Source organism: Aotus nancymaae, unplaced genomic scaffold (genome assembly GCF_030222135.1).
Source record: "Aotus nancymaae isolate 86718 unplaced genomic scaffold, 86718_ANA_hifiasm-v0.15.2.pri h1tg000010l, whole genome shotgun sequence".
NCBI classification, from domain to species: Eukaryota; Metazoa; Chordata; class Mammalia; order Primates; family Aotidae; genus Aotus; species Aotus nancymaae.
The window spans coordinates 17,723,937-17,748,459 of NW_026988421.1; the positions used below are offsets into that span (position 1 = coordinate 17,723,937).

Below are 24,523 nucleotides of genomic sequence, written 5' to 3' on the forward strand. Positions count from 1 at the left end.
GGAGGCTGAGGCAGGAGAACCACTTGAAACTGGAAGAAGGTTACAGTGAACCAAGATATCACCACTGCACTCCAACCTGGGCAACACAGCAAGACTCCATCTCAAAAAAAAAAGAGAGAGAGAGAAATAATAAAAACAAATAGAAGACTGGTCTTTGGCTTTTATATTAATAATAAACACCACGACCTACTCTTCCAGCACTCTGCATCTTAGCCCTCATACAAATCTGTCCAGATCACTACCACTGTCATCACTTGTTAGCTGAAGAAACAAAGACTCAGAGAGATGAAGGAATTACCCCAGGACACACAGTGAGAGAATCAGATGTGGGATCCTCCAAGCTCAGATTCACTCTACTGCTCCCAGCTGCTTCCTTTCTTGAAATCCTGTATCCAGATGCAAGGCCCTCTGACCCCACATGAATCTACATCATCAGTGGAAAAAAATGAACCTTTAATATCTGAAATGAAAAGCCGTCTCCTGTAAAAATTGCTTTCTACAATGGGCCTATCCAATACCACCACCAATAGTGGAACAACTGCCCCATTCTGAAGAGTTCTGTGCTCAGACTCTGCAGTTGGCAAATGATTCTGTAGTGGGCTGAATGGTGCCCCGCCCTGAAAATATATATCCATGTCCTAATCCTGTTGAAACTTGTGTTACTTTATATGGCAAAATATGTGATTAAGTTAAAGATCTAAAGAAAAGGGATATTTATCTAGGATTATCTAGGTAGGCCCTAAATACAAAACATGTATCCTTGTAAGAGCAGGGCAGAGGAAGCTTTGGAACAGATAGAGGAGAACACGATGTGAAGCAGCAGAGGTTGGAGTGATGTGGCTTCAATCCATGGAACACCAAGGATTACAGGCAGCCACTGGAAGCTGAAACAGACACAGAACAGATGAGCCTCCAAAGCCTTGGAGGAAGCTCGGCCCTGCCACCACTTTGATTTCAGACTTGGTTTCCGAGGCTGTGCAAGAGCAAATTTCTGTTGTTTTAAACCACCACATTTGTGGTGATTCATTACGGCAGCCACAGGAAACATACGCCCTACTAATATGCAAACATCGTTGGCTAAGCCCCATGAGAGGCTGAAAGTGACATGGCTCCTTGAGTGAGAGTTATAGTTTCCCAGATATTGTTTCAGGGTCTCTTGGTAATGGAAAACCCATAGATCGACTCTTACAGATGAAATTAGAAGATGCTCAGTTTGAAAAGAAACTCTTGAGGTAAGAAGAAATCAGACAGAGAGAGGAAGTGCTGAAGAGCAAAGACTTGGCTGGGCATTTGGGAACCTGGAGCTTGGGCTGCTGAGGACACAAGCCTGGGAGAAAGGAAGTTCTGTCTTGGGTGGAGAGATCCTTCAAGTACCAATGACGTGTTGTAAGGCAGGCAAGCATGTGACTTGGTGACCAATATTTTGAATTTTAGACAGATTCGCACTCTGGTTGGGTGACAGCACAGGGACTGCCCCCTGCCTTTCTTCTGGCCTTTGTAACAAGGGTACTGAGTGACATTCCAGCGTGGCCGAAAGGATGAAGTCGGTCACCACCACCCTGAGAGTTGTGAGAACACAAAACTTGGAAGCCTCATGGAAAGTTTCCATTTTGCTGCTTCTCATAATATGGGTGTTGAGCTGGCCAACCTCTTTCCTTCAAAACATACATATTGAGCACCCCACTATGTGCCCGGCACTAAACCAAGACCCCGGCATACAGCAGTGAACACAAAAGCCACAATCCTCTCATCTTGGAGGGCTCTCCAGAGAAATAGGTTTCAACTGGAAGTAATTTTGCCCTCCAGGGGACATGTGGCAATGTCTGGAGAGGTTTCTGGCTGTCATGACTGGGGGGTGGGGGATGGGGGGAGGAGGGAGCAGGGGTGACAGGTTACCTAGTGGGTGGAGGCCAGGGGTGTTAACATCTTACAATGCAGAGGTCAGGCCCCTGCAACTAACAATTATCTGGCCCAAAATGATATGAGTGCTGAGGTTGAGAAACACTGTGTGACTGGAGTGACCTAAGCAGATGACAGCCACTTTCGTGATGGTAGTTAGGGGGTCAAAGGCGACCAAAAGACAGAGGCCTGGAAGAGCACACAGGAGGGAGATTATTGACCCTTGAGGGTTTGGGACCATTTCCTCAACAAAGGGATGTCTTCCCCAAGACCTGAAACATAAGGGAAGTTTTCCAGGCAGGAAGAGCAAAAATGCTTTCAGGTAAGCTTAACTCCGTAGTCCAGCTAGAGAGGAAAGGGAGTGAGCCAGTGTGTGAGGCAGAGGAGGTGGAGGAAACAAGGAAATCCTCTGAAAGGACCGTTCCCTCACTTCTGTTTTGGAGGGATGGGCTGTCTTCATTACGTGAGGCAGCAAACTTAGTGTTAGGAGCAGAGGCCCAGAGACAGATCTGAATTTAAATCCCAGCCCCACCACCTCCTGTGTGGCCTTGGACAAGACACCTAAAACTCTCAGTTCCTAAATCCATTTTCAGAAAATGAAGCCGAGGGCGGTGAGGGAGAAGAATGTCTACCTTAGGAGGTAGTGTTAGGATTAAATGAGAAAACGCACAGAAGTGGCTTGGCACACTGCCACAAATAACAGATACTGTTCTTATTTGTGTTTTCAAAGGTCACTTGGCCCAGTGTGCAAAATAAAATGAGGAAGGACAACCAGAAACACTCCTCCCTGGGAATACAGAGCAAAGCAAAAACAAAACGCCGAGATTTTACAGAACAAAAACTTGCTAGAGGAAAGCAGTTTCCGAGGGGCTTTAGAAGTCCTTGATGCGACATGGTGGTCACCTTAAGTAACCACAACGGCAACATGAACAGTCCTGTGCCCGTTGAAATCATCATCCTTTGAAGGTATAGATGTCCTAGATAAATGGAACAATGTGTCCATCCATCCAGCTAGTCAGCAAGAGAAATGAAGTCCAGGGGAAACCTTAGGAAGATCTGTACTGTGGCCCCCGCTCAGTGATGGTGATGAACTTGCGCTCTTACAAGTTTTGGTACAGCCAGAAAACTTGGATCCCACATACAGCAAATCCCTTCCACACACATCTTTCAACTTGATTTAATTTTCTAAAAAGCTGCTTACTGAATCATCGCTCACTGCTAGAGAAAGTGCAGTTTGACACCCTTGCATCTCTTGGAATTTAGCTGCTTTCACGTCCATGACCCTTAACTGGTAAGAATGTGCTTTGTTTTTTTGAGACAGAGTCTTGCTCTGTTGCCAGGCTGGAGTGCAATGGCATGATCTCAGCTCACTGCAATCTCCGCCTTCCAGGTCCAAGCAATTCTCCTGCCTCAGCCTCCCGAGTAGCTGGGACTTACAGGTGGGCGCCACCACGCCCAGCTAATTTTTGTATTTTTAGTAGAGATGGGGTTTCACCATGTTGGCCAGGTTGGTCTTGATCTCTCGACCTCGTGATCTGCCCTCCTCGGCCTCCCAAGGAGTTGGGATTATAGGAATGAGCCACCACGCCCCTGCCAGGATGTGGATTCTTAAGTGCAATCTTGGTGAACTAAATCTCATTCACTAGAATTAAATTCTTTCTGCTTGATACTGTGAGAGGATGAGGAGGATAGATCAGGGCAACTAGTTTATAGCCTCCCAAAAAGTGCCATTTGCTCTGTAACTGTGCTTTCAGCAATGAACTACTGGGGATGGCACAGTGAAATACTACAGAAGGCACACACTGAGGATCTCCTTTTATACTGATCATCTTTACTGCAAATGACACATTACGCAAACCAGATCACAAGGTACGCCAAATGGGCCTCAAGGATGGAGGGGAGGGGATCAACCCCTCAGAAGAGTCCAAGACCACGCTTCGGTGTCTAAGTTATCGCCCACACACTAACCGCATGGTCTTAGGTTCCAACTTGGGAGTATGTTGTTCTTGATTATGGTCCAGTTTCCCTAGAGATAAAAATCCAAATCACAGAAACAAGTGACCAGCCTTTATCTGCACATACTAAGTTGCTTTTATTAATCCAGAACGGCATGCTACAGATACTGTACAGCATGAACATTTATTCATTACAAAAATGGCTTCCAAACCATTAAAAATGAACTTGGAATAAGAGCATAAAACGGAACAGTAACATCACAACTGTTAGGAAACATTCAAAGTATTCACAAAAAAATGTTATAGTTAGCATTTTAATAAACCAGAGAAAAATCGGAGACAGTTTTACAATCGCTTCATGTCAACTACAATGGCACTGAATGAACAGGTTTCAGCTTTATACAGCATTTTGCAACATCAACATGCCTAGGTTTTTTTTATTTTTAAAGGTTGCTGCCTACTCGTATGTAATATGCATACATAAAAGCGGCAGCTGGTTTTTCATTTAAGAGTAATCTAATATACAGAATTTTGGCCCTTAAGGGTTTATACCTCTTCATTTAAAATGCTTTCTGGACAATCTGCTACCAAACACATTTTGTTATAGGTGACATTAAAACTACATACAAACCTACCTATGTAACATCACAGCAAAACATGATGAACAAAAATTACAGCATCAAAAAGAGGGAGAAAGCTAAATTCACTGAGAATTTTGGCACGTAAAGTTTTGCACACGGTCAGTCCGGGTCCTAAGGGCGCAGGGCGGGGCATCCCACTGGGAGTTGAAAGGGGAAACGCAGACGTTCCCACTGCTGCTCAGACAGTGTCGCTAAAATTCCCTCACTCATTTTCAAGTCTTGTTTTATGTAATGGCTTTTAAAGCAACTTTTGTTAATGCTACTGATCCTTAATGCAACAATTAATGTCCATTTGGTGACATCTGGGTTTCATACGGCAAAAAAAAAAAAAAAAAAAAAAGAAAGAAAAAAAAAGTCAAAAAGGGAAACAAAATATATATACACATTTTATATATATAAACTTAAAAACCTTGTACAAATGAGTTGTTATATATAAGATGCTTATGCTAAGGGGGAAAAAAACTTTATACAGTTTCAAGGAAAAAGAAAACATATTTAAAAAGAGACAACATACAGGTACGACAAGCAATCTCTAAAGCAATAAATACTACTGGCCCAACAGCATTGTGATTCTATTAAGTGTTGAGTAGCATCCCCTCCCCCCAAAAGAACAACACCAGGGAACAAGGTATATTAACACATTTTAACCCTTTGTTTCTGTACATTTAAACAATAACAAGTAACATCACAATAAAAGTTGTTTCACACAGAAGAAAAAAAAAAAAGAAAGTAACGGCACTGCATTCATGGTGCCCTTACAGTTTAAAAACCAGATGTAAAATGATTGGTTCGCAAGCTCGTATTTAATACAAATAATACAGAACCAACTCCTTCTGGAGGGCTGCTTCAAAATTGCTTTTTTTTTTCTTTTTGTTTTTTAATCAGTCTTTTAAAACTAAGCTATCCGAACTACATAACAGTTATGTATATATATATATTTTTTAAACGCTACAAAGACTTTAAACAGCTGTTGATAAAAATTTTGGTAGAATCATGAGGTTCTTCTCTCATCTACATATTTAAAAGGAGAAATTGAAATAAGAATGGGTCAAATATTGACCAATGAACTCGATAAACATCAACTAATGTAGCCACGTGGCACAAAATTAATAGAGTACAAAACAAAACCTTTCAAGGTGGGGGTGGGGGGGGCAAATAAAGAAAAGCCAAACAAAACCATCAACAAAGCAACCGAGGCTCACGACGCTAAAGCTATTCTAAAGACTTGGTGACGAGCGACAGCGGCTGGGGCTGCGTCCCGGCCAGGGAGCTGTGGGAATGTAAGGAAGAAGTCGACGGCTGTGCAATTGATGAGGGGGCGGCAGGCTGCAGAGCGGCGGGGGGCAGGTCCAGGGCCCCGTTGGGACAGAGGGCGGAGGCCTTGTGGGTGGCCTCAGCGAGCAGGAGGGCGGGCGGCGGAGGCATCATGGACAGGTGGGCCAGGGGGTCAGGCTTCAGGGACAGCGACAGAGGCTGGGTCTGCTCAGTCTGTGACTTGGCGTCTCGGGGAGGGGAGCCTAGCAGGTTGGGGGAGGGGGGAGGCGAATCTAGTAAGCTTCCATCTGAAGAGGGTGGGCTGAGGCAGCTGCCTTCACCTTGTATGTAGCGAACGCACTTTTTTTTTCTCCTAGAAACAGGGAAGAGAGTTATCTGTGAATAGAAGGCACAGACGCCAAGGGAGAGAGTTACCTAACGCTCACACCCAAGCTGAGGTCACCTAAGGGATGTCCCACAGAGGTGGCACGCCCAGTGGGCCGAGGACAATTATGGTGGCGCCCCCAGGGGGTGGGTCGCTCACTTCACGGTGCCCAGATCTAAGCCTGCATTGGCAAACCACGTATTTCAGAGTCCGAACTCTCTACCTGTTTCCTCCAACCCCCACTAAAGACCCACGGCCCCACCCTGCTCAAATATACAAGAGCAGGGTGGAAGCGGCCACCTGCAGCCTATGGCACCTATTTGCCAGAAAGTGGCTTTGTCCAAATTTAGATGAACTGAAAAGTTCTTTTGGCTTAGACAGTCCCTCACTTTCCCATTAAGTTTCCTCAGCCCTCCACCCCAATCCCCACCACCACCCATCCCCCAGTGATGTGTGTGTGTGTGTATGTGTGTATGTGTGTGTTTAAAAGAGAAAGACAGAGCTCCTTCCCCAGCCGCCTCGTATCAATATGAAACTCTCAAAATGCTCACTGTTGAGCCCACATAGCTGAAGGCAGAGCTAGCAAGAGGCTTAAAGGTTTTAATACACCACCACCATGAGGCTGCTGGCGCCCAGAGAGCTTTTGGGCTTGTCTGTTAAGAACCACACCAAATCAAGAGAGGTCAGAATCAGGTGAGAAGGGTCAGGAGAAACAAAAATAAAACGAAATAAACTTAAAAAAACAAAAACAAAAACAAAACAAAAACCACCAAAAACAGGTAGAAGAGGATAAACAAAGGTGGGGGAGGGGGAAGAATAAGAAAAACAGAAAATGATTCAAAGGAACGAGAATAACTGGTTGTATGGCCTGCAGGTTGTGGATTAAATTAAGATTCAAACTTGATTTTTTTTTTTTTTTTTAAGATTTGGGGCTTTCCCCTCCCCCACCCCGTAGTGAGAAGGTTGGAAGGAGAGACGGTGAGGATGGGATGGATGGAGGGGCGTTCTGCCCTTGTCAATGGAGGGTGCAGCACAAGCCCGTCACCAAGAAGTGACGACAAAGAAGAAGTGCCAGGGAATCGCAGCATGGACCTTCCTGGGTTGGGGTTATCGTGATTCGTGTTTAAACCAGAAAGACTAATTTTGCCCTACACCAAAACCAGCATCTCCCCTCTTCGCTACTTGTTCATGTAAGAAATCGGAATGAGAATTTCAGAGCCTTTCTTGCTTAGCATCAAAGGATGAGGTCGGGGAAAATCAACTCAAGAAATTGAGCATGTGACTTCAAAGCTTCTCCTCCCATTAATCCCAGTCTGATGGGATGGTATTTGGTAAGGAAAGGTGAGCCTGGGGATCAACCCCACTAATGCTATAAAAATAATGCAGATATAGGAAGTGTGCCCATCTAAGGACCCTAGAATATTGTCAGAAACGTGGCTGATAACACTCCAACTAGAAACACGTGTGTGAGCACTGGCCAGCTTCCTGCCGCTGGAAGCACCCAAGATGCTGCCTGCTTGAAGGCAACCACTGTCAGACGATGTCACTGGCCTTGGAAAGGAAGGCTGTGCTGAGTTCCTCCTCGTGGTCTGTGCCCCACAGCTGTCTGATCATGCCCCTCTGTGCGTGGGGTCTGGGCTCAGCAAGAGGGCAGGAAGGCAGGAAGGAGGGGAGGGGTGGAAGGGAGCATGCTCAGTCCTCCCTGCCTCCCAGAGGCCAAGATTCATGGGGGCTAGTGGCCTCAGGGTCTGTCTGTTCCCCTCTGGGTCAGAAGGAACTCTAGGGGAGCAAGCACCACCCCCTCTCACCCTCAATTTGGCAAGGTTCCTTTTTCTCCCTGGGAGAGATTAAATAGACTACGGGTTCTGCTTCCATCCCAGAAACCAAGATAAATAATTAAGTCTCTCAGAGTTTTAAACCACCTTAGCCTGCAGATCAAAACATGCTCAAAAAACTAAGATGTCCATGCATTTAAAAAATGGGAGAAGGTAGGGGTTGGGGGTGGGGGGAGGGCATAAGCAAAACTAAGAAAGCAACAGAGAAAAACAGAGAGAGGAGAGGAAAGGGAGAAAGAGAGAAGCGGGGAGAACAACCAGGAGGACCAGGGAACGGCATCAAGCAGCATTCCATGCTATATTATGGCAGAGGGAAAAGATGGGAAAAGCAACTTGGTGGGCTCAAAACAGAATCTTGTTAAAATGTCCACAAATGTCAAATGAAACTAGAAACCTCGTGTGGCAAGCTAGGAGCCCTGATTGGCTAGGAGTGTTCTGGTGCCTCCCTCACCCCTCCCACCCTCCTTATGTCGTGGAAGTTTCTAGATCATAGGAATGAGAAGGGCATCTGCAACATGGGACATGACTATGGCGACAGAGCGATGGGTCTTCTAAGGTGGCTGAGCACAGGGCAGTTGGCACACACACACATTTCTGATGAGTCAGAAAATGCCTCGGTTGGCAACTGCTTTTCTTTTTTTTTTTTTTTTTAAGTACATTTTGTCCTATGGGTTTTAGCATCAACCCAGGGGTGGCCATAGCCAAGTTAAAAGTAAAAACTGAGGCAAAAGGGGGCAGGTAACCCATACTCTTAGCACCCCCAACCTAGGGTTCATCTTGATTCACAAGGGTGGCCTCTTAAAAACCCCATTCTAGCTTCTTACTTATTCTGAAAGGAAACTAAGGGTTCTTCCTAATCCTGTTTTGGAATAAAATCCTTTAAGGACAGCAGAAATGCATTTGCTAATCATTCCACTGTATGGAAAAGTCACCAATGAAGAAAAATGTCCGCTGGGAAAGTCTGAACACTGCCAAGACTGGAAAGAAAACCAGGTAGAGACAGGGGCCTGGGAAACTCTGGTGCCTAGTACAGGGGCTCAGCATCTACAGCAGAAATGCTGCCATATTGACTGTCAGCCCCTCCAAGATGCATTTTAGAAAACCATGCTGCTAAAACAGGAAGCAGCTACAAAGCTTTTGGGTTGGCAGATTTTTTTTTTTAATATCAATAAAAATCTGGTCTCTGAAGATACACCTAGGCCGTAAGCAAGGTGTAAGCTCTGTCCAAGTCGGGGATGTGTATTTGGGTCAATGTTAGGAATAATTTCCAAAAGAAAAAAAAAGTCTGACTTGTGGCAGCTGCTTCCAAAACAAAAACAGGATTCATAAAGCACCACCCACCCCCATTAATAAAATAAACAAACCAGGTACCTGAACTGGCCTTATTGTGAGGTGTACACAATAGTGTCAGTTGTACATTTCTACAGATCATGAGAAACCCTCTCTTTTAGTGACCCCTGTGGTTAACCAGTCACTGGCCATGGCAGGGTATCCCAGAACAGGCTTCCAGAGCTAGTTATCTTCCCACCTGGTACAAGTACAATTGTGACAAATTCACTGCTTAACAGCGTCCCTGTCCTCCCTGGCTCGTCCTAATTAAATACCTAACGTCCTCCAGCAACTTTATCACAAAACTCCTTTCTGTTGTGCAGAGAGGACCCCAGGACTGTGTCAAAGGGACACAGCTCTGTGAACACTACCATCTCAAAGAATGCCTGGGGAGTTCCTCTCCTGCCGGGTGTTCCACTACGCCCCCAAATCCCTCATTCCACGGGCAGAGGGCTGTCTGTGTGGCTCCCTCTCAGTGAAGACTGTCAGGCCCTTTCTCCTCTAACGTGTGCTGGGTCAACAGGAGGTACTTCACCCATCTCTCGTATTGGCATCAGAGAAGGGGGGAAGAGACACAGGAGACTCGTGGGCATGCACGAATGGGATGCACATCTGATCTAACGTCTAAACACGGAGCACATGGCAGAGTCATGGAGGGGAGGGACACGTGACGAGGGAGGCACTACAAACAGGGAAGTGTGTTTGGGGTGTTGAAATACCTACCATCATAATATTCCAAATTCAAAGACTGCTTGTATCAGAACAAAGAAACAACAAATTTAACCAAAGGTGGTCATTAAAGGAAAGGGAATGAGATAGGAGCTAGTCGGTATCCCTCCACCAAGAAGGAAGCACCTATGCTTTCCCTGAGAACGCAGGCTGGATGGAGACCTGCAGGTGGAACGTGGGTGCTTAATTTGGACCCTTCTGGGCTGTTCTGATTGCTTTTGGAACCAACGCTCTATACATACATATATTTGGTTAATTCTGCAGGCCTAGCGACACTGCAGTCTGAGGCCGCATGACTCACTGCTTGCAGCCCCTTTAGCTGGTGCATGCCGTTCAATGCCACGCTTCTTTTTCAGCACTGTAAAACAATGTCAGCTAACCAAGCTCCTCTGTACAGACAGGTGGTTTTTAAACATAAAACAAAACCAAAAAGGAAAAAGAAAAAGGGAAAGAAGCAGCCTACCCCAGAGCCCTTCTCTGTGTGTCTCGACTCTAAGTGCACGGGAATGCAATTGCTGCCACGTGTTAACGCATTGGAACCTTTGGAAATGGTGGCTCTCTATGCTCAGTACCCGGGCCACGGAGGCATTCATAGGGCCGGGCCAGCTCCAGGATGCTGGCTTTCAAAGCAAAAAAGATAAGTGCCCCTCCTTGTTTGTTAAGGCTGTGGTCTCAGTACTGCCACCAGGGATATATTATTCACGAGAGCAGGGAGGGAGAAGAGAGCAAGAGCAAGTGGGGAGAGGAAACGGCATAAAATTAGCAAGGAAATTTTGAAGAATGAGGATCATTAGTCATTGATGCCGGAGGGGAAGTAGATGGGAACGAGGTCAAAATAAATTGTCAAGCTAAGGTACCAGAAGGACAGAATGCTTTGATTTTCCCAAAGGCCTCGCAGTGGTAATATACCTGCACGGTTTGCACCATAAAGTCTGTCGGTCAAGCCCGAACAGTGCCCGACACTTCTTTGGAGTATTTGCATCTGTTAGCATAAGGTAAACACAAAAAATACAACACAATGGTGGGTCGTGCTCAGTTGGATGTGAAATCTCAGCTACAGTTTCCTTTTCTTCTATATCACCTTGGTTCTACTTGATAACCTTCCCTCACCAAGGACATGAAAGGAAAGGACTTCTATGAGTCAAAAGAAAAAATAAAATAAAACAATAAAACATACACACAAAAAACAACAACCAGAAACCAAAAAACAACAATGAAAAAATAAATAAATAAAAAGAGAAAGAGAAGAGGAGGGGAGAAGGTGACGTCATTTGCTTCTACCTAGGCCAGGATTCCCGATCCTGGGCTGTCACAAGGAAGGGAGGTGGGGCGGCGGAGGTTGGCAGGTAACATTTCCTGGGAGGGGGCGCGCTAGGGTTTGCTGTCGCTGACCCGAGGAGGCACGAGCGATGCTGTTTTACAGTGGCATTTTGGCTAGCAGCAGCAGGAGAACAAGCACATCCCTCAGAGAGCCCATACACTTGGCAGTGTCCCACTCCCCTGTGTCTCCTGAGATCCACACACAGAGCTACAAAGCAACAGGCCAGAGAAGGGGGAAAGGACCGAATAGACCAGCTGCAAACCAGCACAGCGAATCTGGGAAACTATACACACCTGCAAGGGCCGCACCAGTTATTCTGTTGATCAAGGCCAAAGCGCGCTCGGCATTTCTTAGGAGCGCTCAGGTCTGAATGAGTTCAAGAGAGAAGCGAGCAGAGGAGGAGGAGGAGGAGAACATGGGAGAAAAGGAGAGAGAGAGAGAGAGAGAGAAAGAGAGAGAGAGGGAGGGAAGGGGGGAAGAGAAAGATACAAATAAGAAAAAAATAAAAATAAAAAAGGGAATAAATCAATGACCTGGTTACTAATTGCAAAATATTGACTTTCGTTTTTTAACTTTCTTTAATTAAAAAAAAAAAGGTAAAAATCACATTCTTATTCAACTTTTGAAATTAGCTGTTGCAAATAAAGCTGCAGTATCCCTTCTTTAAGGACTGTCTCTCAGATTTGGTTCGAGCTGACAAAGGGAAGTTAGATACCGAAGAACTCACTCTATTCAATATTTTTCCTCTTTTAGTTCTGCTTTCCCTTTTTTTCTCTCAATTTTTTTTTCTTAAAGAAGAAAATAAAGCGAAGGAGGGAATTAAGTTTGTAACATGCTTTTTTCTTCTCAGAATACAATAGTTTAAAAAAAGAAAAAAAAATTACAAATAAAAACAGAACAAAACGAAACAAAATAGAAAGAAATAAAGAAAGAAAAGGGTTGTGGTACTGGGATATTGCAGCTTTTGGAATGTTCGTCTTTTTTTAAATCTATTTTCATTAATATTAAGAGAGGAACAGATAAAGGTAAACAGGCTGTGTGAATGAGCTGTTAGGAGTTAGTTAGAAGCTCATAGCAGCATTTAAGCAGGCACAGTCAGTAAAATGCTAGTGGATTTGCAAATTATGAGCAGAAAAGCAAAAGGAAGAAAAAAACTAAAATAAAAAAAAGCAAAGGAAAAAATAATCATACTGCGGATGCATGCTTGCATGAGAAAACTTAGTGGGAGCAATGAAAAAAAATGCCATTAGATTAAGGAGGTTTATTACTGAATTCCTTCCATTTTTTTTAACCAGTCTCTTTTAAAGAAATACTGCATATTCAATTTGCACAGTTAGTTCAACTCTAAATCACTGTCATCACTGCTTAAACAATTGTTATGGGAAAAATAAATAAACAAAACAAAGGTTAAATTAAATTAAAAAAAATAAAAACAACAGAAGCAACTGAAAAAAAAAAATCTACCGAAACATACGAAACCGTGTTGATGGTCATTTTAAAGAATGTTCAAATGTCATACGTGTTTAAATGTTAATAAAACTATAATGGCAAGAAAAATTAAAAAACAGTTTATCAACTATTTTAATGACTCAAAATGACATTAGCACCTGTAATCGGAGGAAGTGAAAGGCAAGGATTTAGGAAACATTCGCTGTGTTCTGAAAAAAAAGAACAAATTATACAAAGCCTTCAAAATTTTTGTTTGTTTGTTTGTAAAAGCCTGGCCTTCTCCAAGGGACCTCTGAGATTGCCTATGCAGTATTTCTAATTTCTTCTAGAGAATGACAAACCTCCTTAATTTAAAATGGGTGTAATTTACCACTGTAAAGGCATGCATCAGAACATTCAGGAACAGCCCAGTTAATATCAAACACTCACACACACCCCCTCCTATGCCCCTAGGCCCCGCCCCCTCCTCATCCCTTCTCAGGCACATACAAAATAAGCAGACTGTATAAATCCCGGCATAGGCATGCCTACCGCTTGCTCTCCAGTTACAGGCTTTGCAGTTATTTAAAAACACATTCCACTAGAATTACAATGTGCTTTTCATGCAACAACAGATGTTACTAGCTTTAAAAGGGCAGTCATAAAGCAATTAATTAAAATGCATAAACAAAAAGCCTGGCTAAGATGGGTTCCCCCACAATGTCCTGGCCTTGAATTTCTCCTGCCTCCCCCAGATGAAAGCCTAGCATAAAAGGGTGGTCCTCGGGCTACGGCTCCTTCCTCTAACCTGATTATTGTGACTTACCATTGGTCTCTCCCGGCTGCTTGTCCCTTTTCCTCTTCTTCTTCTTCCCCTAGATGAACAGACGAAACACAGGGAATTATTGCAGGAAACAGATGAGAGAAGAGTGTCTGAGCGCACCTGGCAGGAGAAGGCAGGAGGAAGTGACCACGCTGCCATCTCCATCCACATCAGCCCCCCGCATTTGTCCAACGTCCGACTCCTTTCAAGCCAAATGCCCTTGCATTGTACTCCAGCTGGAGGGACACACGCTTCTTGGGAGAAGAGAAGGGATCGGCGGGTGGTGAAGGAAAGCTCTCATTTCTCATGTACCTATGTCCGCTGTCAAACCTGACCCACAGCATTTGATCCATTTAAAAGGGAAGGGAGGACTGCATAAGCAGATTCAGAGAGGAGTGGGATGACGGCAATGCAAGCAGCCTGAAAGCCCATCTTTGAGGAACATATGACGGCGGTCATGGCTGCACAAGCTTCAACGGCTGCCCTGCCTGACCTGCTCACATCTCTTACTTATGAAGGCCAAAGGGTCTCATTCTGAATCAAGAGAAAGAAAGCTTTAGCAGGGGCTTCTCTTAGAGCTGGTTTTTAAAGATGGTGGGGAAAGGGGTGAAATAGAACCGGGGATCATCTGGGCTCCTTTCACAAGTGCTGAGTAGGCCGGGCATGGTGATTGATGCCTATAATCCCAGAAGTTTTAGAGGTTGAGGCAGGAGGATCCCCTGAGGTCAGGAGTTCAAGACCAGCCTGGCCAACATGGCAAAACCCCGTCTCTACTAAAAATACAAAATTAGCCAGGCATGGTGGTGCATGCCTTTAATCCCAGCTACTGAGGAGGCTGAGGCAGGAGAATCGCCTGAACCCAGAAGGCAGAGGTTGCGGTGAGCCGAGATCGTGCTATTGCAACTCCACTTGGGCGACAAGAATAAAACTCTGTCTCAAAACAAAACCAAACAAAAACTGCTGAGTGGACATCTATAAGAAAGAAGACATTCTCTCCATTCTCTTCTACCTGACATAATGAGGATGATACCATTCCTACCACAGATGGCTCACACATATTGAGCATATGCCAGGTGCCAGGCACGATTCACAGATGGACTCATTTCAACCTTCACAACAACCCTCTTCAACAGGTTTCACAGAGGGAAAAACTGAGGCCCACCGGAGTTAGATTTTGCCAGGGTCACACACCTAGCAAGCGGTGGGGCCAGGAGAGAGCTCAGGTGGTCTTGGCTCCGAAGCCCTCAACCACAATCCTCTGCTGCCTGCATGTTCAATGCCCAGCCCACCAAGGAAGCTCTTTCTGTGAGGGGTTTAGGGCATGAACTGCATGGAGTCATTCATATTCTCCAACCTGATACTCCTTGGTATCTTGACGGTCTGCTCGAGGTGACAAATGTGGAATGGGACTGGGGAATTCAGGAGAGGTGACTGCCTCATTCCAGATTGGACTGGTTCTCCCTCCCCTCCTATCCCTACGAAGATGAAGTGGCTGCCTGTACATATTGAAAGGAAATGGCCTTACTCTTCTATATGTTTCAGAACAGCTAAAAGTTGCCTTTGCCTAAAGCTTTTCACAGTATGTTGATGTCAACTCGGAAGAGAAAAAGACAACGACAGGTAGAAAGAAACTGGAGAACATGTTAGTCTCTGTTGGGAGAATCTTGAGGCAGTGAGGCCACCAAGCTTAGGCTCCACCCCAGGGCTGAGGGTCATCTGCTGTAGAGATGACATATCTTTTCTCTGAGGTCAAGAGGCCTGTGCCACTGAGAGCTTTGTTTTGGCCTTCCGTCCAGGGTTCTAGTTGAAACGTGCTATGTTCCTTCGTGTACAATTTCTTTTAAAAGGATTTCATTGTGCTTTATCATGAAGTTGGCATCTCAAGGGCCAGCAATGAACCATCTCCGTGGCCGCGCCTCTCCCACGTGAGGGGCAAAGTGCCACCTGGCTATCCTGAAACAGGCAAGGGGAGCATAGTTGCAGTTTGTTTAGGAACCTGAAGTATTCATAAAGACTGGGCAGAGAAATGTTTTAACTGCAGGGAGTATCAGCATCCACATACCCAAGGGCTTCTCAGCCATGTGTGAAAAAGTGTCCCCATTTCCAATTCCTTGCAATATACTATGAAGGCATCTGAAAATTCCTCTACCCATGAGGAAGCTGTCCCTTTAGGATATAGCATAGAGATGGTGACTCCTGCAGAAGTTGTCATTTAGACTAAAGGCTTCTGGAGGACAGGAACTGTTTCAGTAAAAAGACGAGAAAGTGGATATGCCCTACTCTCAGTGAGGAGGGAGATGCATCTCCAGGGAGGTGGCCACCCTACTATCCCTTTAAATGTAACAGAAGAAAGAAAGGGCCATTATAATATAGGGTGGAAGAAAACAAACTCAAGTGAGGAAATGGCATAGGACCTCTATCCTTTACCTGAGGCAGAAGGGTTAGAAAGGAAATCATGTTGAATACAATCCCAGGGTTAGATATTACTGTGGGACCCAAAATGTTTTCTCTCGGGCTCTAGAGAACGTGCCAAGTCTGACAATCCAAATGCGACTGTTTCACTCAATCCTGTTTTCCTAAGGTAGAGATACAAAGGCTTCCGTTACCAGTTGGCTGGAAGAGCAGGAATGTGAAAGAGGCATGAGGTGAGCTCAGGAAATATTTTCCAGAAGAACCTTTTGGAGTTTACAATGATCAAAGTAATTTGTGGAAACGCTTATGTCAAGTTAAAAAAAAAATACGAGTAAGTTGCTACCACATTCAAATCCATAAAAGCTTCAATGCTGCGGTTCTTACCCCCAGTGTTCCCTAACGCATGAAAGGAAGGAGTGTGAGTGTGTTCACACCCATGTGTAATGAGCCATTGTAATTGGAATCTTAGTACCTCTTACAAGAGATCAAGTTCCTAAGAGTCCTAAATCCAGATCTCTAAACCTCAGATCGTCTCAGGAGTTCCCTTATTATACCAAACCATCTTCCAAATTTAAAACTGAGCTAAAGTCATTTCGAGTGCCTCACGGCCCTTCTGAAACCCAGAAAATATGTCACAAAAAGCCTCGAGCAATACTTTCTCTAAATGACTCCCAGGCAAGTCAAACACAGTATTCGTTTGAAGCTATCACAGTCTGCCTTGTACCTTTGTGGAGATTTCACCCTGCACAACTCCAGGGGGCACCATTCACACAGACCCCAGTGTAAATGACATACTCTAGAGTTGTGCAGTGCATGCCCTGCACAGCTGTACATGAAGGCCCTACTATGACCCAAAATATCTATTGGCAATATGATCTCTATAGAGAAGCTGAATTCCTCTCTGTGGTATCATTCTAGATTACTCAAAGAATTGGGTCTGTAGCAGGTAGAAGCTCAAGATGAACTTTAAGAACTTCTGACCCGAAACCAGGAGAGCAGCTATCCTGAAATGATATGGCTCTGTGCGTGGAGGCTATGGAGCCTGCCTGCGCTGGAAATCTCCACCTCAGGGTCAGGTGGGGGTGAACAGCAAGCCTGTGGGAGGGCATTTACTTTCTCATCCTCTTCCTTTCAGCTCCAGAAGAAAGGCTTCCCCACTGCACACATGCTGGGGACAAACGGAAAGGTCCCAAGCAGTGAAGACCCTGTGCAAGCCCATCTGTCAGCGACAAGGGCTCTCAGCGGAGCACACGTGCCATCCGAGAGGTGCCAGCACTCTTTCCTGATTCAACTCCCAGGAGGAACACAGTCTAGCACTACCAGCTAAGGGCGGCGGGGCCTGGAGAAAGATGGGCAGGGGCACCTCCCTTCTCCCTCGTCTACACGGCAAGCGTGGGTTTAAACGTATGAGAAGAAAGAGGAAGGAAGCCTGAAATCGGTCATCAGAGCAGGCAGAAGCAGCCCCACCTCGGGATCACATATGCCCGCAGATGTTTGCGATTTCCTGGCGGATGCTATGTTCTGAGCGAATAAAGACGTCCGTTTTAACTCTGAATCCCTGTAACAACTTGTGCACAGTAAGTGCACCCTCAATTCAGTAGTAATTTAACGACCTCAACCCCCATACATACAGCTGCTTCACCACAGATGATGCTAGCGGGAGAGTCAAAAGCAACTGGCAAAGTAACCATCCATGGCTCCATGACATCAACAGGAAGGGGCGACAGGCCTGTGCTGGCCTTAAGACAAGTTTTGGTTTTCCCTAAGAGTGGACGGTAAAATCCCTTCATAGAACCAAATGTCATGAAACAAAGTATCAGACAAGACAAGAGGCATTTCATCCATCTGGAGAGGAACGTGCCCAGAACTGGAGTTACTGGTCAAAATGTGGGCAAGTCAAACACGGTATTCGTTTGAAGCTATCACAGCCCGCCTTGTACCTTTGTGGAGATTACACCCTGCACAACTCCAGGGGGCACCATTCACACAGACCCCAATGTAAATGACCCCAGCAGTGGTGAGAAGTGACGGAAGTCTCCAGAGGACAGCATGCTCATGGGAGGAGAGGAATCGTGGGGTCACAACCGCTGAATTAGTAAAAATCATCATCCCACGGTGTTTCCTACAACCCAAGAGAGGACTAGGCAGACCCTGTAGCCCACGCAGAGCTCAGGAACACACACACACCGTAACACACCTTTCCCTGCCCCTGCTGGGCCCAGAGTCAGTTCATGCATCCTGCCAAAGACTGACTTCTTCTGGCTGCTTTCAGGGATACTCCCATCACGCTCCTCTCAGGATGAAATAGGCTTCTCTAACTTCTACTACACCATGGCATAAAGCAATAGTTTTGTTTTTCCTGTTGAAAGTCCTAGAAGGAATTAAACTCTCTTCCTCCATAACCACCCCCTGGTCTTCCCTAGAAGACCACACCACTGATCACTGCTGAGGAGCCTGAGGAAAATAATCTGGAACATAAGGTCTTCTGGGTGTATCCTAGAGCCCTGCCTCCTCTAAGAAGTGGACAAGCACCAAATCAACCTCATTAGTACTGAGCTGCAACACTGGGACCAGAGCCTCCTCCCTCTGCCCTGAGGAATGACTGTGGGCTGACATACTCGTCCATACTTGAAGCCCCTCCCTGTAGTTTGGTGATCCAGAAAGATGCTACCGGTCCCCAAAGTGGGCAGACTGGACGGTCCTGAGGCCCACCCCAGTCAAGTTGGCAGGTCCTGTTCTCTTTGTCCAGACAGATGCACAACACAGCTCTACAGACTCTAATCCTAAGGAAAATGATCCACCTACATAGTTATCCCGCGCAGACCAGCCGGGGTACAGTTGCATATGAAGCTGTCGCTCCTTCCGGGCCAGCTCGTAGTATTTCGCTTGCTCTTCTCTGGACAGTGCATGCCACTGGAGGGGACACGGAGTGCAGACAAGAAAGACACAAACAAAGAGAAGAGCGTGAAAAAACATCACACACGATGTCGAGGGCAGGGAATAAATAATGCTGCTTTTTTGGGGTGAGTCCATCCAGAAATGGTATAATCTGTGGATACTGACTGTTTGCTGGGTCCTGGCACTAACAGGAGTGTTTAGACAAAACTTGGCTTGTTATCTATGTCATTCTGTCATTTGCTCGCTCTCTCAGGTGGGGGAAGAGTATGGCTGTGGCTGTTCTGAATGATGTCTGAGCCCAGAATAACTCGTCCTGACTCAATGAAGGCCATTCAAGGATTCAGAATGTGACTGAAGGGCAAGAATTCTCCAAAGAAATGGGGACAGAGACATTCTGCCACCTGACCTGCTGCACCCTGGTCCCTTCCTACCCCGCTTCTCCCTGGGAAGCGCACCCGTCACCTACCCTCCGCCCAAGGATCTGGTTGATGGCCGCGCTTTCTTTCAACGTGCACTCGGCTACGACCTTTGCTCTCATTTCCTTCATATACAACATGAATGCATTAAGAGGTTTCTTTATGTGGGGCTTCTTCTTTTCTTCTTCCTTTTTGGAGTCCTGATGCTTTCTGGAGAGAGACAAAACAGAGGCAACCCGGTAATCAACGAGGTCACGATCCAACTTCCTCCACGGCAGAGAGCCTATCTCCTTGCCTGCTAACCCCCGAGCCTAGCAGTTTTGGATGAAAAAGCATGCTTGTAGTCTTCTTCACCCCGAAAAATGGAACAAAAAACAGCTTGGGGAGGGGTTGGGGGAAGAGAGATGATTTTGCAATCACTTCCTCAAGTTTCACAAATAGATAATTTTCCCAAGCCAGAGGGGAAAGCACAGTGTTGCCGTCTTCACCTCGGCAGGGTTCTCTCGTGCTTGCAGAACAAAGCTCCAAATGTTCAATTATGGGGTTAGTGGGCAGGGCAGTGGTTGCAAATCCCAGTGCATCCAAGAACACATACAAAAAACAGTTCTGTTCTAACCCGCGGTGGCAGAGTGAGCCTCTGCCACTGTGCACTCTCTTTCTCTTTGTAAGGGAGCACAGAGCCCAAATGGGCTGGGTTATTGTCTAGAGTCAAACCAGAGGCCAACCTTAGGCAGAAAGCCACCACCTAGCAGCTGCAACGGGCCTGCGGACCACTGCAGTGACGAAGAAGGTGAGAAAAACAGCAACACTTACGAGCTATGGAGTGAGCCGACGTCACTCTGGGACGATTCCTGTTTGACTGTTGGCGTGACTATGGCCGGATGCGGAATGCCCGTCGTGTGTAGCGTGTGATGTGGTGGGACCATATGGGGAGGGAACCTAGAAGACAGAAAGCTGTGTAAATCGTCAGAATCAAAATGAATGAATGAGGAGGGATGCGTACACACAATTAAAAGAAAAAAAAAAAAACAGCACGTAACACTCACATGAAAGCAACCCAAGGCATATGAAACCTGTCAGCATTAATTAGCGATAAATTAAACATAATGATTCTCATAATGTCATTAAAGCCGATCTCCCCCTTCATTATTGCTACTGACATAAGACATTATGATTTTCAACATCTTTGGCAAAAGACAAATTCAATGGACGTACGTGGGTGGAAAAGTAGGCTTGGACTACCTGCCAGAAATCACACGTCCACTTGTTTTTTGAGGCATTATTAGTGGCATCTAAGAAGACAATTTCCTAAGTCCTAATCAGCTCTAAAATGAAAGGTGAAATCTTTTGTTGTATATTGACAGCTAAATAAAATATTAACGTGGTTGAAATATACATACATTTTTGACAATGCTGTGCAAGCCTCATTAGGCCTCATCCTGTTGATGACGTGCAATACAATTTTTATTTTTCTTTTGTGCTGTATCCCATCATTTGACAGGAAGGGGAGAGAGTGAGGCAGGAAGACAGGGGAAAAATTCAAATAGTCCCTATTTGGTTCTTATCATAAGTCATGGACATTTTAAATAAGTTTGTATCCCTTTATGGAAAGATGCAGAAAAACGAAAGAAAAGAGAAGGCACATACACACAATAAAGCTTGGATTCTGATTTGTATGCCCTTTCTCCTCTAAAATTGAGGATTCCTACATCACTTTTAACTTAATATGTTGTCTATATGTCATTAAGAAGCCTTCTAAATGATCATCAACATTATAAATGCAAGATACAGTTTGCGTTTTCTCCTCTCATGCCGCTCATTTTTTGGACAGTTCTCTAAGACACATTTTAGGGCCTGAATCGGCATTTCCCAACCAAGCACATTAGCTGGGACAGAAAGAGCTAATTTCAACCTCCTCTTGGTCCATCTGCAAACTGACAACTGGATCAAACAGCTTTCTCATTTTCTTTTTTTGCGTGGTGTCACCATGATTTGTACTGGGTTGGAAAACTCACCCCTCTTCAAGCAACAGAGCCTACTACACAAAAAGCAGACTGAGGGACAGAGAGGGCAGAATCTCCAAAGAAAACAAAATGGCAGCCTCCTGCTCCAGCCTGGCAAGGTGATTTAAGTGGGCAGAAGGGAAGCTGTTCAGATGACGATCATGGAAACTGTTGGTTTCTTATTAAATCCAAACCAAAATAGTCTAACCTATCACCCAGGGAGTAACAACCTGCTCTTTCGAAAGCCAATTCCAGTGGGAACAGAGGTCCTGAAGAGGATTTATCATGACAATTATTTCAAAAGGATTCCGTATTTATTTACAAAGTTTTTTCCATAAGTGGGTTAGAGATAGTTTCCATTCAGCCAAGATAAGGTAACAAAAGTTAATTTGAAAAATAATCAAATGTGTATAAAGTACTAACTGAATCTACACAGATGAACAGGGAAGAACAGTCAATGAACAGTGCTGATTACTGAAGAAGGCCTAAGCCACAGTAGACACTTCACTCAAAAATCCCACCCCGATGTGGCCTCTCCTGCCACTTACTTTACAAATTTCAGCCAGTGGTGAAGTCTGCATGACATGATTTTAAAAATAACAACCATGCAAGTCCTTTTAATGTACAAAAAAAAAATGAGAGAAGGAAAATGTAAGGAAACAAACAAGCTAACAACCTCCATCCCCTTCTCCTCAAAATAATGGGAAAAACAAAACAAGCAAGCCCTTGGGAGACACTTGGGCTCCAAGTGACACCCTGTTCCTTCCCACTGCTCGAAGGCCTCAGAGGAAACAGCAGTTAAGAACATGTGTTCTTGGAAGCCCTTGGGTGAAGTGGTGGGTGGCAGCTTTTACTGTGAATTTTAAAGGCCTGACATTCCTCAAATACACATGTTCCCTTCCTGCAGAATGAGAATATGTGTGCAGACATGCGAGGGAGAGGGAGGGGGAGAGAGAAAAACACTGCATGTGTGACTGTGTGTGTGTGTACGTGTATGTACATACACCAAATACCATGGGAAGACACCACAATCTGAGTACATTCTGGGGTGCCAACTTCCAATGCAGCCATGAAGAAGGCACCTTTCTAAGTTCTCATCCCTGCACACATATTCCCGTGTCTGAAAAATGCCCAGCACAGAGACGGTGAGTGAACATGGACGTGGGCTGTATACACACACCTTCGCTTAAGAAATTCCTTTCTGCAGACAACTATTTCATGAAATGCAATAAACACCCTAAAAATTCTAAGCAGCTCATTATATACCCCCGTCTGCTTTCATGGCTCCAAGCCAGAATATAATGATGAACCTTAACTTGTTAAGAACAACTAATTTTTGTTTCTGGCTGTCTCAGGGGCTTCTCTCTTACTCACTCTCACTTTACTTCACTGTTGACACGTTTCTGTTAACCGGATGTCATCTGCCGGCCTTGATTTTATGCACAAGCAGTAGGATGCATTTTCCTGTGCAACAATCCTGCTTTGAGTTGCATTAGGTTTGTCATTATTCTCTCATTTTCCCCCTTGCACTTGTAACATTTCATCTCTTCCTGCCTTATTTTTTGTGAGCCACGGTGCACCCACATTATGGTTTATACATGATCTCGCTCCCTTTGAAGCCGGCAGATTTCAGAGCCAGCTCTCGTCAGGAGAAGAGCCTTGCACCAATTTAGCAGGCTGAGGGCCCGGAGCTCCAACATCTCAATCTAAAGGGGGTCACAGGGTGGCACAAGTGAGTGTCAGCAAGAGCTGTTTAATTGCCAATCTAGGCTTCTCCATGGTGTTTAAAGTATAATGACCCATCACTTAATTCTGAGAAGTCCTGGCCCCACTGCTGAATAGAATGAATATCAAAGGGTATTCTGGAACAGGGCAAGCTGCCTACATTTGCTATAACTGCCATAAGTATAATAGACCTATACTTCTGTCGCCCCATTACCACAATAATGTATTTAATTTGCTGTATACGCTTTTTAACTAGCTAGCTTTCATTTGGCCTACCTGGGGAATCGGCCACCTCTCCCCGAACCTTGAGGCCCTAACCTTTCTTCCTGATGTTCCTTTCCTTTCCTCCACCCCCCTGCCCACCTATAAATCATCGACTAACCTCCTAATGATAATTCAATCGATAAGCTTAACCCCAATCCCTATCCTACAATTACGTCACTGCTTTTAACCTCCTGAATGCACCAAATAAACAAACATGAAAATTAACCAGATGAAATATACAAAGGCTGGGACATTAGGAGGATGAGCTGTGGACTCTAAGCTGCTCAGAAACAGCTCTCTACCTGGGAGACCCCTCTTCATGCCCATGCTCTGCAAAGCTGTGATGACATTATTTAATAAGCGTAAGCTTCCTCTTCTCTCTAGGCCAGAGAACACACGAGCGTTTTCATGACTACCTAATACTGGCCTGGAGTTTGAAATTTGGATGATATATCACAGGTAGAAAATGGATCTCTACTACTGTGATATCCATGGCACAGTTACCAATGCTAAGTGTACACGGTTTGTTTTTCTTAATGAATGTAACTCTCCCTCACTGCCAAAGTAACTGTATTCTAAGTAGGAAAAGCAGCATCTTGGCCTGTCTTTCCAGGCCCTTCTCTGATCTTGGCTTCCCATTTGGTTGCAGGGATTGGGGAAAAAAGCTAGGGACAGCAACCCCTGCCATGTAAGGCATGCTAATTTCATCATGTGCCATCATCAGAACGGGTTGGTGATTTCAGACCATCAGCAAAGTCTAAACCTCCACCGATTTAATTAACTTGACTGAAAATCAGATGAACAGAAAATAAAACTATCATTAGAAACAATTAGTGACTGCTTCAACATACTGCTGCCAACCAGTTTGTAAATAAACTAGCAGTCACTGAAAAATTAGCCGAATGAATCAGAGGAAAAGAAGAATATGGGGACAGGAGTGTATCTTTTAAATATATTTTTATGCTAAAATATAAATATATATGAATGTACAGCGCACACACATGATGTATTAACTTTCAAAGACTTAGAGCTGCACAAACCACGAGGAAACCCACCAGCTACATGTGGCTATCGAATATGTGAAATGTGGCCAGTCTCAATTGAGAAATGCTGTGTGTGTAAGATATACATCCGATTTTATACTAAAGCTCAGTACAAAAAAAAAGAACACAATATGTTATTAATAGTTGTTGTCAGGGATAGCAT

At 44.9% G+C, this 24,523-nt stretch overlaps 1 protein-coding gene across 31 annotated transcripts in view; it reads right to left on the reverse strand.

Moving 5' to 3' along the window:
- Window positions 1–4,810: 4,810 nt before the first annotated feature.
- TCF7L2 (transcription factor 7 like 2) overlaps window positions 4,811–24,523 on the reverse strand; it is a 213,183-nt gene continuing 193,470 nt past the window's right edge. For 6 of the 31 annotated variants that reach the window (XM_064373854.1, XM_064373849.1, XM_064373850.1 and 3 more), the window contains 7 exons: window positions 20,139–20,279; window positions 19,376–19,535; window positions 18,817–18,924; window positions 13,603–13,651; window positions 12,956–13,006; window positions 11,642–11,714; window positions 4,811–6,122 (listed from right to left, as the gene is read on the reverse strand). In XM_064373854.1, coding sequence (XP_064229924.1) covers window positions 5,708–6,122; window positions 11,642–11,714; window positions 12,956–13,006; window positions 13,603–13,651; window positions 18,817–18,924; window positions 19,376–19,535; window positions 20,139–20,279 — 997 coding nt within the window. In that variant the 3' untranslated portion in view covers window positions 4,811–5,707. Of the gene's footprint in view, window positions 6,123–10,021; window positions 10,047–10,936; window positions 11,010–11,641; window positions 11,715–12,955; window positions 13,007–13,602; window positions 13,652–18,816; window positions 18,925–19,375; window positions 19,536–20,138; window positions 20,280–24,523 lie in introns of all 31 variants that reach the window. The other 25 variants (XM_064373857.1, XM_064373856.1, XM_021676959.2 and 22 more) reach the window with 11 other exon arrangements.